This window comes from Grus americana, chromosome 1 (assembly GCF_028858705.1).
Source record: "Grus americana isolate bGruAme1 chromosome 1, bGruAme1.mat, whole genome shotgun sequence".
In the NCBI taxonomy this organism is placed as follows: domain Eukaryota; kingdom Metazoa; phylum Chordata; class Aves; order Gruiformes; family Gruidae; genus Grus; species Grus americana.
Window position 1 is genome coordinate 139,398,518 of NC_072852.1, and position 16,360 is coordinate 139,414,877.

A 16,360-nucleotide genomic window follows, 5' to 3' on the forward strand; every position below is an offset into this window, starting at 1 on the left:
TAGTGAGAAAGCTTTCTAGTGGCAAGGATGGAGAAGTAGTGGAATGGCTTGCTGCGTGATGCTGTGGAAATTCTGTCCTTAGCTATGTTTATGGAAAAAGGAGGTGAAAAACTGAACAACAGATATAGCTGATTCTGCTGGAGATCAAAGGGATCTTTCTCCAGGTTATCAAAGCACATTTAGAAAGCATTTTCTGTGAGATCAGTTTTAGCTTAAACTTTCAGATCCTTTAGTATTTAAGTGAAATAAAGAAATATTTTTGAAGATTTTTTATAAACAAATTTTACTGTTAGCAGAGATAGGTCAGCTATGAGCTCTTCTGAAAGTGCCATACTTATCAGCCTATCCATTCCCTCCCTTTTTCCTTCTGTCTGACCAACAATATCCTTTTTTTTTTTTTTAAATTATTATACAGCTTCATTGACATACGGTTTAATCGCATCTTGTAAAGTACGTATTTTTGTCTGCGCTTTCCTATTACAGGTGTTCCACTGAAACCCCGGAAAGAATTAAAATTCATAGAACTTCAGTCTGGAGACCTGGAGGTGAAGTGGTCTTCAAAATTCAATATTTCCATTGAGCCTGTGATATATGTTGTTCAGAGGAGGTGGAATCAAGGAATCCATCCAAGTGAGGATGATGCTACTAACTGGCAAACTGTGGCACAGGTCAGTTCTTTGTGAGGCGATATGGATCCCTAGGCTCCAGACCATGACCTAAAGGTCCTCTTCAGATTGGAGAAGAGTTAGATCACTTACAGGTTGGGAGGCTCGTGCAGAGGGATCCCTTTACAGGGTCTCTCTCCAGGTCACAACAGAGCTGCAAACAGAATCCAGATCTCCAAGACCTTACTTCACTGCTCAATGAACATTTGTAGATTTACTCAGGAGAAATGAATTTCAGTATTTTCACTTCCAGTTTTTCAGCGATAGAATGTTTTTGATATGTGTTGAAAGTGACTCCATAAAAAATGTGTGAATATATCAGTAAAGAAGTAAATAGTGGGTTCCTTGTCTCCAAAAGAAAAAAATACTCACAGGTTTATATTTTCGAAATGAATTTTTATTTGTGGGTTTGGTGTCTATAGATAAAAAACTATCGAACTAGCTGGAGGCTTGACTTTTGTAAGGCCAATGAGTGGCACTTTCTGGTAAGCACATACTTACGATCTATTCAGGTGGGAATTCCAAAGTCTCTGCAAGCCACAAATGTCTTGAAAACATAGAATTAGATACCAAAATCTATTGAAAAAAAGCACATGAGAAACATAGTCCTTTTAAGGTCAGTGGGACTCAGTGCACAGTCTCCAAGGCATAGCTTGGGTCTTATCGAAAAGATAAGAAATACAATTGGTGAAAAGGCTATTTAATTTTTTAAAATAAAACAAATAGTGAAAAAAAGACTAAAACCTTTATTCTTTGTAACGTCGTTTTTTTCAGATGCTACACTCCCATTTTGGAAAAGACTATGATGTCATGCTCTTATCACTCAGTGCAATACAGACTGAAAATGTAAGATTCATGAGCAAATGTTCCTTAATGAGAAGCAGCCAACAGAGCATAAATTTTCACTTAGTTCCTTCCCAGTTTCAATCTGTTTTTTAGCATGCTGACAGTCCACCTGGATGGCAGAGTTCCAATCGTTTATCTTAACTTCTTCACCCTCATCCCTGCTGACAAGAAAAGTAAAATGCTGATTTTGAGAAGACCTGCAAAATGTCATTATAGCTAGGAAAAAAAGGAAAGAGAGACTAAATAGAACCATCCACAAAATAAAGTATGGAATTTAAATTCTGTGACAATCTGTGTTCATTGTCAATTCAGATTGTGTAGGAAAAAGCTATCCTAAAATAATGTCAAGCTTGTGAAACTGAACACTCAGAAGTGAAGTTCTTAGCTTCAGTGTGGTGCTACAGGGGGCTGTCACTATGTTAGAGTCTTGCTCAGAAAGTCACCTGCAGCAGAGCCTGGCATGAAACCCTGCTCGTGCAAGCCCAAGGGCACGTGCACACCTCCAAACCTGATAAAGTTGCAATGACTTATTTATTATCTCTCAGCTGAAGTGCAGCTCTTCAGTCTGCATTCTCCATATTCAGCAAACAGCTTGCCTTTGCTACCAGGAAAATACCATGTAGCCAAAATGAGCCAGATCTGAATTACTCCTCACTGTTATCATGCCATGTATATGTGCTAGACCGTAGGAACCCAACTCTTCTGGCTGGCGGATCCAGCCTGCAGAGGCAGCACAGTGCTGTGCTTTTTCCCATCCCAGAAACAGACCTCATGCACATTTCTGGAAGCATGGACTATATACGCACAGTAGTGGAGCGTACACAAACCTCTGCCTTCTTGCAGTGGATGTACAGGAGAGCGTTTCAGAAATGTGTTCCTGTGCAAGAGTGGTAAGAATCCTGACAGCTGCCTTTCCTGGGGGTCTGCTACACCCAGGCAGAAGGAGCTGAGCTCATCTCTGTGGCAGGAGAAGCCTCCTCCAACTGACATCTTTCTGAGAACTTCTCTGTCCCTTCTGCATCACAAGAGATGTGTGTTTGGTTGTGTGATGGACCCCACTGGGGATGCCAGATCGGAACAAGCTTCAGGACGCCTGACTAGCTTTGTGAACTGTGTATACCTTATAGGACATACAGGCTGGGCACCCTTGAGGGGTGCTAGTAATCAGAATTTCTGTCTCTATAGAGTAATGTACCTTCACGATGTTTGTAGTTTTAGACATCCCACCAGGCAGTCAAATTTGTTAAGTGTGCTGCATGCAGTAGAATTTATTTTGCAATATCAGCAACAAGGATGGATATCCAGTTTGACTAAAGTGACTGTGTGCACAGCCTCCGGGCTTTTCTTGTCCGTATAACTGAGAGATTTTCCTGTATGATTCCAAAACATTGGGGTATGAGACCTTACTTTTAGGCAAAGGCTGTGAAGAACTCAGCCATTCAGCTGAGAACTCCTGGGGCATCTCAGTCCAGGGGAGATGATGCTGGCTCTTTCGTTACTCTGGGACTTAAGCTAGAGAGCATGTAAAAAGCAGTCGAAGATCAAAAAGGCTGTTGGTGAAGATCTGAATTACTCTATGCCGATGCCCATATGTAGTGGCATTATGCAAAGTTATTGTTTGCATCTTCTTATAAGAAATTTCATAATATTTTATCAGAGTTCCTCATCCAATATTCTATTTTTATTATCTATCCAAGAAGAAATGGGGTTATAATTTTCAATAACTTTAAGTTTTTTACTTTTCAAAAATTGCTGCTTTCTATTGCCTTTACATGAGCTAATTTGCAAGTAATTTCTCATGTCTCACATAAATTTTTACTTAGTATTGAAAAATAATTTTGAAAAAAATTGTCACCTTTGTATTGTATTGTGTCATCAGGTCTTTTATGATGTTTTCTTTTTAAGGAGGAAGGCTCAATCTATATATAGATTATTTATTTTACACTCCAAGTATATAAAGAAAGCAAACACATTGACAATAATTTTAGTTGTTTTTAACTTCAGGAAGAAGGGATTTTGTTAACTTTAGTTTTTTACTGCATGTTTTTTTGAAAACATGGCATAACTAACCATTTGACTAACTTCCATTGGTTAATATAAAAACTACGGGAACTAAGATACTTGTTAGCCTTGTTAGCTATGATGTACAGTGTCCTAAGTGGTTATGCCGTTTCTTACACTACTGGTTTTTAAGGTTTAACCAGCTGAGCAGAACCTGCCGCACTGTCCCATTAGAATACTGTATAGCTTGTGAACAAACTCAGAATTCTGTTTGGTGTTAATGCTTCCTAACAATAAGAGTATTACTGTTTACATTGGAAACTTAGATAGTTAATCATATTCAGTTAATTAATGAAGCTAATTCAAATATGCCAGGTCAGTTATTTTCAGACAGAACACCTCAGTGTTGTGTGAATGGAGTTGTGTGTGTGTGTATATATATGTATACATATGGGCAGGCAATAATAAAGTTTACTTATTAGTTTATTCCTTTATTAAAATAGATAAGGAGCTGTATTTACTGCTAGCTTGATTGTGACAAACCGTAGTGCTTCACCTTGAAATTGTCTAAAGTCTGTGGACAACTAATCCTTTTTAAAACTTAAAATTTCTGAGACACCTAAAGTTCTGCTTCTGAGGATCACAAGAAGTTTCTGAGCTCTTGACAGCGAGAAATCCCTGCTGGAGCTAACCACCGGTTCTGTCCAGTAAAGGTTTATTTCTCCATCTCCCAGGAGAGGGCTTGCTTTGGTAAGCGTTCTTAGAGAGTGCCCGCCTTGTGTGGGATTGCATTCACTCAAAATAGGGGAGGTCTGGTGTCCTTTGATAGAGTAGTGGATGCAGCACTGTCAGGTTTATTCTGTGTCAGAGGAAACATAAACTCAGCTCTTCTGATACCCTGGATGGTATCCCTTCACTCTCTGAACTGCAAATTCTTTTATCACGGTGTGTTGTTGCAAAAGAAGGTGTAGAGCTATGAACTCGGCAGGGTAAGGCTGTCCTCTCCTATTTCCATTAAACCTTTGCACTACGGAAAGGAATCCAGGATTGCTAGTGTGAAAGAAAGGGAACGGACACAGCGAAGCAGTCCATCGATTACTGTAGTACCACTCAGCATACCATTCAGTGGGCTCAGATTAATACAAGACAGATATTGAAAGGACTCTGAATATTATGATCTCGGCTCCAAACATGCTTAAGTAGGGAGAACTAACTGAAGCAATTAAACAAAAAAAATCAATTTACCATTAAGGTAGTGTAAGATATCTCAGTAGCATTTAGCTCTTTCTTGAAATTTATTAAATCTATGTAGAGGTTACTTAGGGGTGCCAAAGTAGTTTATACTCCATAACGGAGGAGTTACACGTCCTGCATGCCATAGAGTTTAACAGGAGCTTTGCCAGCAAAATGAATGATGAAAGTAATAGGCCTAAGGCATGTTCATAAATTAAAATAATTTTGGTGATATGGATTGACAGATTATTTGACCTCACAGTACTTTATGGTTGCCACGGAAGACTGACACGACTGAAATCCTTCCTTTTAATCAGTCCTAGCAGAATAACTGAGCTGATGCAAATGACAAACAAGATCCCTTAGCAGAGGAATTTGGGGTCAAGTCTATTCAGATTATGGTTACCTTGTAAGTAAATTCAGCAAATCTGTTTTTAAGAACCCACAGTGTTGTAACTAGTTAATTACAATTAGAGATTGATCCAGACCCTGATCTCAGTTGCAGCAGTAGCCTGAATATGTGGGGTATTTTTCTGTTAATATAGCAATAGTTTGTTTTACTCTAGTTCATTGGCATGTCTTATCTGTAAGTTGTTGAGTTTGTGGGCCTGCACGCTGGAAAAAACTAGCCCATGTGAGTGCTCCATAAAATGAAAATAATAGTAAAAGTTGGTTCAGGTCAGCTCTTTCTTCCCTAGGGGAACCCCTTCATTGGACGAGATAATTCACTCTGCTGGTAACATAATAGCTAAAAAAAGGAAAGAAGATGAGGCAGACAATGAAAGCATCAGGACTGTTTCCCCTGCTTAAGCTAAAAAAGACAAATACAGTGGTCTGAATGGAGAAGGACTCTGAGTAGCAGCAATACATGAGGGGCTCAAAGTCTGCGACGCTTAACCGGTCTGAGAGCAGCCTGTAGTGCAAGTTAGAAAGGCTCTCTTTCCTTTACATGCGAGATATCCGTTTCCCTAAATTTTGCTTGTCACCAAATGAAGAGATTAAGTGCAGGATAACACCCACAAATTTCATTGGTCAGGGCTCTAAAAATACCATTGCTGGAGAATTGAAACAACTTCCTCAAGTTCTGGCTCTCTGAGTTAGGTCAGCAGCTGCTACTTTCTTACACGGATTGGAAAGAGCAAAAAGGAGAAATGATGATGTGCCTTTTTTTGGGAAGCGCTTGGCATCGTTGCAAATAACATTGAATCCTATACAAGGAAGGTGGATTTTTGAAGCTACGGAAAACAGAGCTTGTGAAAAATAAATTGCTGTCACTACATTTTTAATGGGCTTGCGTATTTGGTCAGTAATGATAATTGGTAATGATTTTATAGTAAATTTAGACATATACAGGACATTTGGTTCAGGTTCATGCGTTATTTTGATTAAAGAACTAAATTAAGATGCAATAAAAATGACATCCTAAAATAAATTGAAAACTGGATAATTGAGAGGTAATTGCAAAAGTAAAATCTGCAGCAAGTGGATGAGTTTCTGATGAGTTCTACAAAAATGGTACATCTTCTGTACTTGGCAGTGATTCAGGGGTTCCCAGGAGGCTGTGTTCAGTTCTGGCATTTGTACCTTAGGAAATATAAGAAACAGTGCAGAAGATAGCTCTTTAAAAGTTTCAAGGGAAAAAAAAAAGAGATAGAGGAAAGCAGGACTCAGAATAAGGGCACGTAAAGCACCTCCTACTGACAGGGTTCAGAGTGCATCTATGCTCATGCCGTATTTCAGCGGTGAAGGCACTCCCCACAGAAGGTGGAAATTGAACCCGTGACACTAGCGGTCTCAGTGGGTGTTGCTGGAGAAAAGGTCATCTCCTATGACCTGAGAAATGTCTGCAGGGAAGAGTTAAGGCTGTGAGTGTCTTTTTGACATAAGTGCCAAAGATCTGAAGAAGGCTTACATTCATTACCTGAGGGTTTCGTGTTTCCTATGAACCAGAAAAGGCGGCTTCTCACAGCGCTGGATTTCGTGAAGCCATTTTGGACCCTAATTCTCTGAGAATTGGAGAAATGAGTCCTGTGACCTGGGGCAATGAGATCTCTGAAATGTCAACACCTGAACAGCTAGGCCCTATACACTGGTGAAGGTTGTGATAAATGGAAAACTAATTTTGTGAATTTAACACTTCACTGGTTTTCTAAAGGTTACTTTTTTTCCAGAAGAGACCTGCAATGCACTGTAAAATTGGGTGGTTATATGATTTTGTTCACAGCTGTAGATGCTTTGCAGTGCAGAATGATGCTGAGAGTCAGGTGAGGTGGTTGCACACAGCCTGCTGACGCTGGTGCGTATTAAAGAAGTGCGTCCCCTGCCCTTCAGTCTGAATAACCGCTGTTGCATGGGAGATGATAGCACAACTGGCCATGTCAGAACAAATGAAGTAAGCATGGCATTTTCCCCACCAGACTACGGACGAGCGAGTAAGGCTGACGGACATCCGAGCGAGCAGGTGGTACCAGTTCCGCGTGGCAGCTGTGAACGTGCACGGGACGAGAGGCTTCACGGCGCCCAGCAAGCACTTCCGATCCTCGAAAGGTTAGTTGTCATTTGCTGTGTCTGGTGCACACCTTCCACACACTCACACGTGGAGTGCAACATGATCTGCATACTTTTTGTGGCAGAAGGGTTTTAACAGGTGGGGTTTTGGGTGGTTTTGCCACTGGCTTTAGAAACGGTGTGAGATTTATTTGGAGTTAGCAAAGGAATTAAAGATTAAAGATGTCATTATTCTATCAGTAAGGGGTCTCAATGAATAAACCTCCTTTTAAACCTTTTCCGCATGGCTGGTGTCAAACAACATGACCCTGACCATGAAACATGAAGGAACTGGGTTTTCAGTGTGGTATTCCAAGAGGTTTCTCTTATTTTTCTTTTTTAGTTATGAGAAATATGTTGCTGCCATATGTTTAGCAGAGTACTGAAATATTTTCTTGCCTGTATCTAAATAATTGTAGCGGCATTGTTTTGATGGAACTGCGGGCTTTCTTAATATAACTTTCCCCTTGCTAGTACTAATCATCAGGGCTTAAGAATAAAAAGGGTATAAATGCTAAGTAGCATGTTTCTGTTCATTAGAAAGGCACGCCGGACATGCCGGACAATCCACAAACTATTGTAGGAATCTTTGTTGCCATTTCTGGTTTTGCAAGGGTTTGGGTAATAACTTTGAAAATTATTTCTGTACCAGTAAATGGTACTTGGGGGATGGGGGAGATGAATCTCCCATCCTGTGAGGTTTCTGGCATTGTCCCTGGCGTGCCTTTGACCCACTCGAAGCAAAATTTTCCCGGATGACTCTCAGGCATATTAGAGAAGTTAGCACAGGCCAGAAACTACTCCCAACAGACAGATGGTCTGAATGTGGTCACCCTCTCTTAAAGGCGGTCAATAATGCGGGCATAGCCAGACCGTGCTAGTTGACTGTAGTGCCGAAGAATGAGATCTATCACTCTTCACTCTAACAGAGGCAGTTTCTAATAAAAAGCCTTGGCTTTGTTTTAGTAGTGACAGAATCTTTACACTGGTATAACACATACTTTGAGGAATGCATTTCCTCCTCTTTCAGCAGGTAGAATTATCTTGCAATACAGGCAGTTGCCATTTACGGGTTCCCGTGCTAGCTTTTATCTTGCTGTTTGAACGTAGTTAGTCCTAGAAAAAATCTTATTGTAGATTCAGTTATAGAGGCATGCAAATGCTTTTGCTGGTGTGGATGTATACATTAGACTCAAAAATTTTTTGGTGCTATAACCACATTTGTGGTGGGAAGGTTGGCTGGCATAGCTATCCTATTACTGCTGTGACCACAAACCTTTTCAAGTATAAAAGAAGTATTATTTTAAGAATTTATTAAACTTAAGTAGCATATAATTTCAGTTACATCAAAAATACAATTCCTTCAAGCTGTGCTGCGCTTGCTGCAAGGTCTCAGCAGCAGCAGTAGCTTTCTCTTTGCTTTTCTTCATGAACAGTACTTCAGCAGATACAGCACTGTGTTGCTGAATCTGGCACCAACTTTCTTTTAAACTCAGATCATTGTCAGTTGTTTTACTGAGTTTGTAAAGGTTTTCCAACTATTCTGCTTGGAACCACTATCAGTGCAATTACATAAAGGTATATCACAGTATCACTGAGGTTTTGGCTTGAGCGTGATATTTTCAGGCAGGATTTGTATTACTTTCCAAAAAATTCATCTCCTACTGAGTGTGCTAGCCACAGGAGTATATTGTTCAAAATACCTACATTGGTAATGAATATAAGAATATCCATGGTAAGTCATACTGCAGGTCTCTTTAGCCCAGTATCTGACCCCAGCCAAAAGTGGGTTTTTGGAGAACAGCATAAGAGCAGGATAAGCGCATAAGGATATTTCTTCAGAATAGCCTCCCAGCTGGCAGTGATTTGTGCTTCAGGAGCTTGTGGTTTTGAAACGATTACATGTTAGATACCAAAGTCCTCTTTTTCTGTGATCTCCGCAGCTACCCCTGAAGCACTTGCACGTGCTGCTCACGGCTGTCTGATGGAGGTGGGGAGCACTTTTAGGACTTTGTGACAAGGACAGCAGGAGCCAGTAACACCTCTGCACGCCCTTACCTAATAAACCAAAATAACAGGATCTTGATAATGGCAGAAAATATGTAGCCAGCGTTGTTCAAAAGGCTTCTATAACCCTCAAAATAACAATTTTCAAATCTAAAGCCCATCCCTTGGCAGAGAATCGTGAATTGCCAGACAAACAGCAAGGAGTTCAGTTAGCTATCAATCAGCTTTGTAGCCAAAATTGTTCTACTCTGGCAGCTCATCTAGCTATTTTAGAGGCTTTGGTATTGTCAGCGGTTATTATAAAGACACCATGTTCGCCAGATGAAATGTGTAGAAGCACTAGGTGACACGGATGAAGACGCTGCTAGGTGACTGTCTGGAATGGTACTAGGATGCTTCAATGGGTATCTCTTAGCCTCCATGTCCCCATGTAGGCGCTCATCGCGGTAACAGTTATAGTGTCATATAGACATTTAATTACTACTTTGGAGCTCAGCGGGAAGTGGCAGCCCCTGCCTGGCAGAGAGGCAAGAAACTGCTGCTCAGATGTGCCTAGTTTTTTGAGTGCCAGTGTCTACTGGCCCCTGCTGAGCTCCTGCAGGCACATTTAACCTCCAGTTTGGAAAAGGAAAGCGGACCTTGGCACATCACCTTTGGAAGGTTGCTGACTGTCTGTGCTATGTTTGTGTGAAGTGCGGACAGAAATTCACATTAGTTCTTGTACTGTTTCAATTCGCCCTGTTGTGCCAAGACTGAGAGAAGATTATTATCTTCATCAGACTTAGCAGAAGTTTTCTTCAAAAAGAAACCCTTTGATCAGGAAACATGGCTGCAGTTCCTAAGACAGTTTCTCACAGAAGGTGCTGAACTTCTACCAATTGCTCATAAGTTATAACGAACAGCAAACTATTTGGGTTTGTTTTTTCTTTAAAGGAGGACAAACTTGACATATAATCTGAATCTAGGGTGGAGTATGGCACCACAAAGTCTCTGTCACTAAATGTTTTAAGCTGTTAAAAAGAACATTCAAAAACATTGGTGCTGTAGTTACTTGGAGAGGTATTTTTTGTCTGGTTACCACAATACTGTTTTATACTATTTTGGTTTTTTTGCAAATGCAAAAAATATGATCTCTGAGTAGAGGCAGCAAAGTAAGACAAAACAAGGAAAACAACAGTATTTCATTAAGCATTCCAGCTTACCATTTTTCATCTAGTTGTGTTTTGAGGTTTTATCTACTGCAGCTTTTGATGGTCTTATACTGTAAACCTCTGAGGTGAAGGTTTATTAGCTGTTTTACACTGCCTCATGTGTTCATTTATGGCATTAATCCGTAAAAAATAATCAAAGTGGCAGAGCTGAGATAATTTATGAAATATTCAGAGCTTAAGCAGAGAGAATTTTTTATGCTGTTTATTTCTGGTTTATAAAGGAAATTAAGGATTTGCATGTGCTTATCTGGCATAGCCCTTCACAGGGAATCAAGTGATGCTTCATTTTGCCAAAATTACAAGAAACACAGATTGGACTATACCTACCTGTTTGGAGCAGAGTGGCTAGAAGATGAAGTGAATACCGCACCTAGGACAGTGGGTTCTTTCCTAAAAGTAGAACTCTGCACATGGCTTTTCAGATTGATACTGTCAGCTAAAATTGATCAAAACTTTCTGCTATTTTGACAGTGGTTTCCACTTTTCAGGGTTTTTAAATTGTGTGTGCTTTCCTTTTTATCTTCATCTGAGTGGCAACAATTTGCAATAACAGCAATAAATATAGCTAATAAATGCCTGGCAGAACATTTTTGATCCCCAAAGGTACAAATGTATTTCTCTTCATATTTTGACTGACTCTCTCCAAACTGCTTCATTTTCTCTGGAAGAAAGAGACTGTTCCTGCAACCCATAAATGAGTGTCCTTGGACGAAAAGCTACCTGTGCTTTTCTCCCATTAAGCGGGCACCGAATAGCCAAACCCAACTGATCAGAAGCTGCTTGGCACTAGTAATACAACTTTTATTTTGTTGCATTTGGATAAGAGTTTTTAGGCTACTGTTTTCTAGCTTTTTATGATTTATGATGAGAATGAACTCTTACTAACAGAGACTGCAGTCAACTAGAGGGATCGGTGTAAGGCATTTCCATATAATATATTATCTTGCTCATCTGTAGTAAGCTATTGTGCCATTTTATGAGACAAAAAGAGGCTATAAGATGAACACAGTGAGCCTGAACCATCCGCTCCTTCTACCTCTGCTAAAGGTTTTTATCTTCCACGTGAAGGCAGTCGCTAGCATACACAGGATAAATTGTCAAGCAAAAGGAAGCAGACAACATTGTTTTCACAGCACATAAGTACCATGCTGGATGTGATTTCATGCATACATTACTGAGTGTTAGTAAAACCAGAACAGACACCCACTCTCGGCAATAAAATTCTTTCTGTTGCTCCTTTGGGACCAATGATTTTTTTATACTGTTGCACAGCTGGTTTATGTGTGCCATTTCCATTGGGCAAAGCCAGTCCCCCCGCTTATGCCTTGGAGTTGTTTAATGGTTGGAACCTTGTCTGTAGAGCAGCTTCAGCAGATTTTTAGAGTTGGAAGGTCTAATGTTTAAAAGAGATGGGAGATGCATTTCAAGTCAGAAAAAAAGCTCTATTAAAAGAAAAAAAAAAGATTTAAATTAGAGTCAAACTTGCTATCACTTTTACAGCTCAGAATGAGAATTCTGGTTCCAATGTCATTATTTTCTTCTCTGACATATTTTCCAAATCATTTACTATTTTCATTGCAGTTGCCACATTTAAAGCCAAAGTGGATGCATTTCAGCAGTGTATGATGTGATTCTTGTGTATAGCTTGACCATACTGTTTTGTTAAGGTTGCAAAGCGCTTCCAGATCCTATTGATTGAAAGAATTTTGTAAAATATACATCGTCTATCACTATGTTTACAAATACGAGCGTGGGAAGATGTGCGTTTTGAAATGGAGATGATGTGAGGGTTTTCTTTTTTTCTTTTATTTGCAACAAAGAATCCTCCCCTTTTGGGGACTGGAGACAGAGTTTTGCTTGTGATGGCTAAGTAGCCAGCAAGACAAGAATTTAAGTCCTTTGGGTATACTCAAGCCAGATACAATCCAGACAAATGCAGTACTTACTCCATGTGCTGGAACAGCAGCTTCAGCCTTGACCTAATGAAGCTATCATTTCTAGCAGTGAGAAGTGATTTACTTGTCAGGCTGCTGAGACTAGAATTTTTTTCGGATTTGAGGACAGCTGTCTGTGCCAAATTCTAGTACATATATAATGACTTTTATTTGAGTTGTAGTATAAACTGCAAAGGAAAAGCTGCAACTAACATCCATCTTTCTGCAAACCAAAGTATTTGATTTAACACTCAGATAAATTCGGGTATATAAAATTTCAGAACTTTACATTTGAAAAACTGGCAGTAGTTTCCATTCCAGTAATTTAATGTTCACGTATCTGAATTATACATGTGGGCAGTCAATCAAAGAGATGACAGATGTATGAAGACTAACAGTAGAACGTCTGTTAGCTTCATGGTCAGCAGAATGCCAGTTTAGCTTCATAGTCAGGTTACCAAACACCTTATGTATAAGCCAGTACCATTTATTAGACCTTGAAGTATTTCAGCACAAGTTGTATAGTGCCTTTAATGTCTGCATAGACATAAGCATAACAGAGCACCTTGTAGGAGCATGACTTTTCCATTCAAGAATGCAATAGTGAAGGCTTAAAAAACCCCAGAAAAAACCCAACTAATCTGTTATCTGGTAACGGGCAGGCATGCATTATGGAGGAGCATACTGTTATACTTTACATTTTGGGGGGGTTTTTTAGGGGGTTTTGGTTTTTTGAGAGGGGCTCTGGAGAGGTCTGGGGGTTTGTTTTTCTTGGGTTTTTTGTTTTTGTTTTTGAGGGTGGGGTTTGGGTTGTTGGGGCTTTTTCCTGTTAATAACAGAGATCACAATATCTTGCCTCGCTGCTATTCCCTCTCACCTGGTTGTTTTGCTGGTGAAACTCAATCCTTTCAAATGAAAGAAAAGATTAATATTCTTGGGTTTTGGCTTGCAAAATGGTAGTTCTGTCAGTTGTAATAGTGATGAGTGTCACAGAAATATATAGAAATAGATGAATATATTATATAGTTGTACTTAAATACTTCATATGGAATGGATCCCCAGCTGGTGTAAAATGCTCACTATGTGGCAATACACCCCAAATCCAAGAAATATTTTACTGCTGTGTCTCTACAATCAGACAGGGTTTTTTTTCAGATGATTAAATACAAAACCATAGTAAATTTTGTTCATCTTTGACATCTAACATCCTTCTAGTTCATTATTTTCGCCAGCTAAGTCTACTAGTCTTAAAAAGGCTCTTCTAGAAAACGTGTCACTTTCCAATGTCTCTCCTTTTCGTGTCTGTCAACTGCAGATCTCCTTCCTTTCTGTCTTCTGCTGCTACCTCCACCGCTGTTCCTCCTGTTCAAAGGCATTTTTGTGGATGACATTTGCAAGGCTTGCAAAAAAGAGACGTTGAAGAAAGGGGGAAACGTTTCTGTTATTGCTGTAATATTTCACATGTATATTTCCTTTAAGAGGCCCTTCTTTCTTTCCTTAACTGTAATGACCCGATGATTTTTAATACAATGTTTACATTCTCCCATAGCAAAGGAGAAATGCTACTAGGTTTTCTTTGAAGTATGGATCAGCGTTTTGTCTGCTGACTGGACTCTTTCTAGTGAACACAGAAGAAATGCTTCTGATAAAGTATTGTTTTCAATAAACTGTGCAATTATAAAAAGTACAGGGTGAAATGCTGGTGCTATAGCAGTCAGAAGAAATGATCTGTTGGTTTCAGCAGGCACATAATTCTTCTTTACTGTTTTCTTTTTCTGCTTATGTTATTGGGAAAAACATGGATGTTTGAAGTTACCTTAAAAAAAATAATTCCTGTGATTCTGAGACATATAAAAGCTCTGGTCTGGTCAATCGCTAACTTTATACAAAGAAAATTACACACTAACTTGCATTATTGTGAGGACAGAAACATTTGAAAAGGAAGAACGTAAATTTGGTCGTTTGCTTTTAGACCTAAGAAAAATTGGTGAATAGAAATTCAAAATAATTTAAATCATGTACTATGTCCAGAAGACCTATTTATTTTAACTTTTAGGGTTTTTTTAATGACTCTTAGAGTCTTTTATAGATGCAGAATGAAGACAAACATATTTTATAGTTAGAATTTTTTTTGTTTATATCTGACCATTTGTGAAGACATATTCTCTGAAACACTTTAATTCTGTCCCATATGTTATATATACATAATACATGATTCATAGTACTTCTGGGAGATAACCTGAATAATTCACCTACAGTAATATGATCATGTTGCACTTCAGGTTATAAATGTTTTATTGCCATAATACATTGTCATATAACATAAAACCCCCTAACATTTTAAATCGGTGAAAATGAATACTTTGGATTTGGGATTTATGAATCATGACTCTATTTATATTTATTGTACCTAAATTTCATTTTATACCTACTTATTTTACTAAACAATAGAAGTAAATGGAAAGTTGTGTCAGAGAACAGTACAAACCATTTAACTAAATTACTCTCTTAACTATATCCCCTCCAATAGAAATGGCTTTGTATACTTTAAGATGGAGTTGTTGGCTACTTCACAGGTAAGGAAATAAGTGTAAGAATAGTGCTTCTCCAGAATCAGAAAATAATAAAGGGAACTGGCTTGCAAGCTGATTAAAAAAAATGAGTGAGAAGAATAAGAAATTCTCATTATTTTGAAAATTAAGTTAAATTTCCAGAATTCTTAAACTCAAGTATGCTTTATAAGTTTTATAGCCAAAAGTTAGGTTGAATTATATGTTTGAGGAAACAGGGGCATCCATTACAATTTAACTAAAATGGCATGTGTGAGGAAACAGGAGCATCCATTGTTATTTAACCAAGAGTCCTATTAAATAACAGGAATAAGTCATTATTTCACATCTGCTGATCTTTAAAAAGGAAACGTTGTCTTTCCTAATTCCGAATGTGTCAGTTTGCATGAACTAAGTGGTAGAATTTTTCAGTGAGACCATTTGTCAGAGGGATTATCTGATGAACTTAGTAAGTCTGGAAAGTTTATTTAACAGCTCATTTACCATTATAAAAAGATGCAGGTGAACCATGAAGTAAATGAGTGCCTGGTGTCCCCTCTGCACACCTCCAGTTTTATTTCTGGCAAATAAGTGGTGGCTCATTTGCTAAAAAGTTATGTGAATTTTTTTTTTTCAATCAGATTGTTTTTTCTTGGCTATAAGATCATAGCATGCCTTAGTTACTATGAATTTCCTTTATTCTGCCTGATATACTTCTAATTTTTTTTTTTGTGTCACACTGTTTGCTTCTACTTAAACTTTGGTTTTGCAATTTCCCTATATTTTGTCACCAAAGTTTGGCTACCACGGGCATTTTTAAAAAAAAAAAAAAAGAGTAGGAGTTAAAAAGCAGGATTAAAAAGTAGGAGTTAGTAAATAGCAAATTGGACTTTCAGAACCTCAGTTGCAAAATTTACATTGATTCACATTACTCAGGGCCAGGATATTATATAGTAAGTCCTAACATTCTCCTAACATATAAGGAAGAAACCAATATTGGAAAAATATTGGTTCAGTATTAAAATCTCTGACTGTCAAGTGTCCTTGACTCTAGGGTCAGCACAGAGACAACTAAAGGAATAATATTTCAGTTAATATTGACCAGAAATTGAACCAGAATAGGGAAACAAATCACAGGGGTAGCTAATTGCTTTTTCTTGTTCTAAAAAAACCCCTATAGACTTCTATAACATCATAATATATCATTACATCTTAAATATACTTATTCAAAGGGAGTGTTTATGTCCTATGGTGGTAGATTCAACATGTAGAAACATAGTTTTATCAGCCGAGAATTGTCTGGCAACACCGAAATGATATTCAGTGTTTTCACCATGCAATTCTGTGATGACTGTACAAGGCCGCTT

General features: G+C 38.6%; 1 protein-coding gene across 1 annotated transcript in view; it reads left to right on the forward strand.

Moving 5' to 3' along the window:
* The window catches only part of ANOS1 (anosmin 1), a 145,251-nt gene that overhangs the window by 90,317 nt on the left and 38,574 nt on the right, over nucleotides 1-16,360 (forward strand). The window contains exons 5-6 of the mRNA XM_054812519.1: nucleotides 484-668; nucleotides 7,163-7,292. Coding sequence (XP_054668494.1) covers nucleotides 484-668; nucleotides 7,163-7,292 — 315 coding nt within the window. The remainder of the gene's footprint in view (nucleotides 1-483; nucleotides 669-7,162; nucleotides 7,293-16,360) is intronic.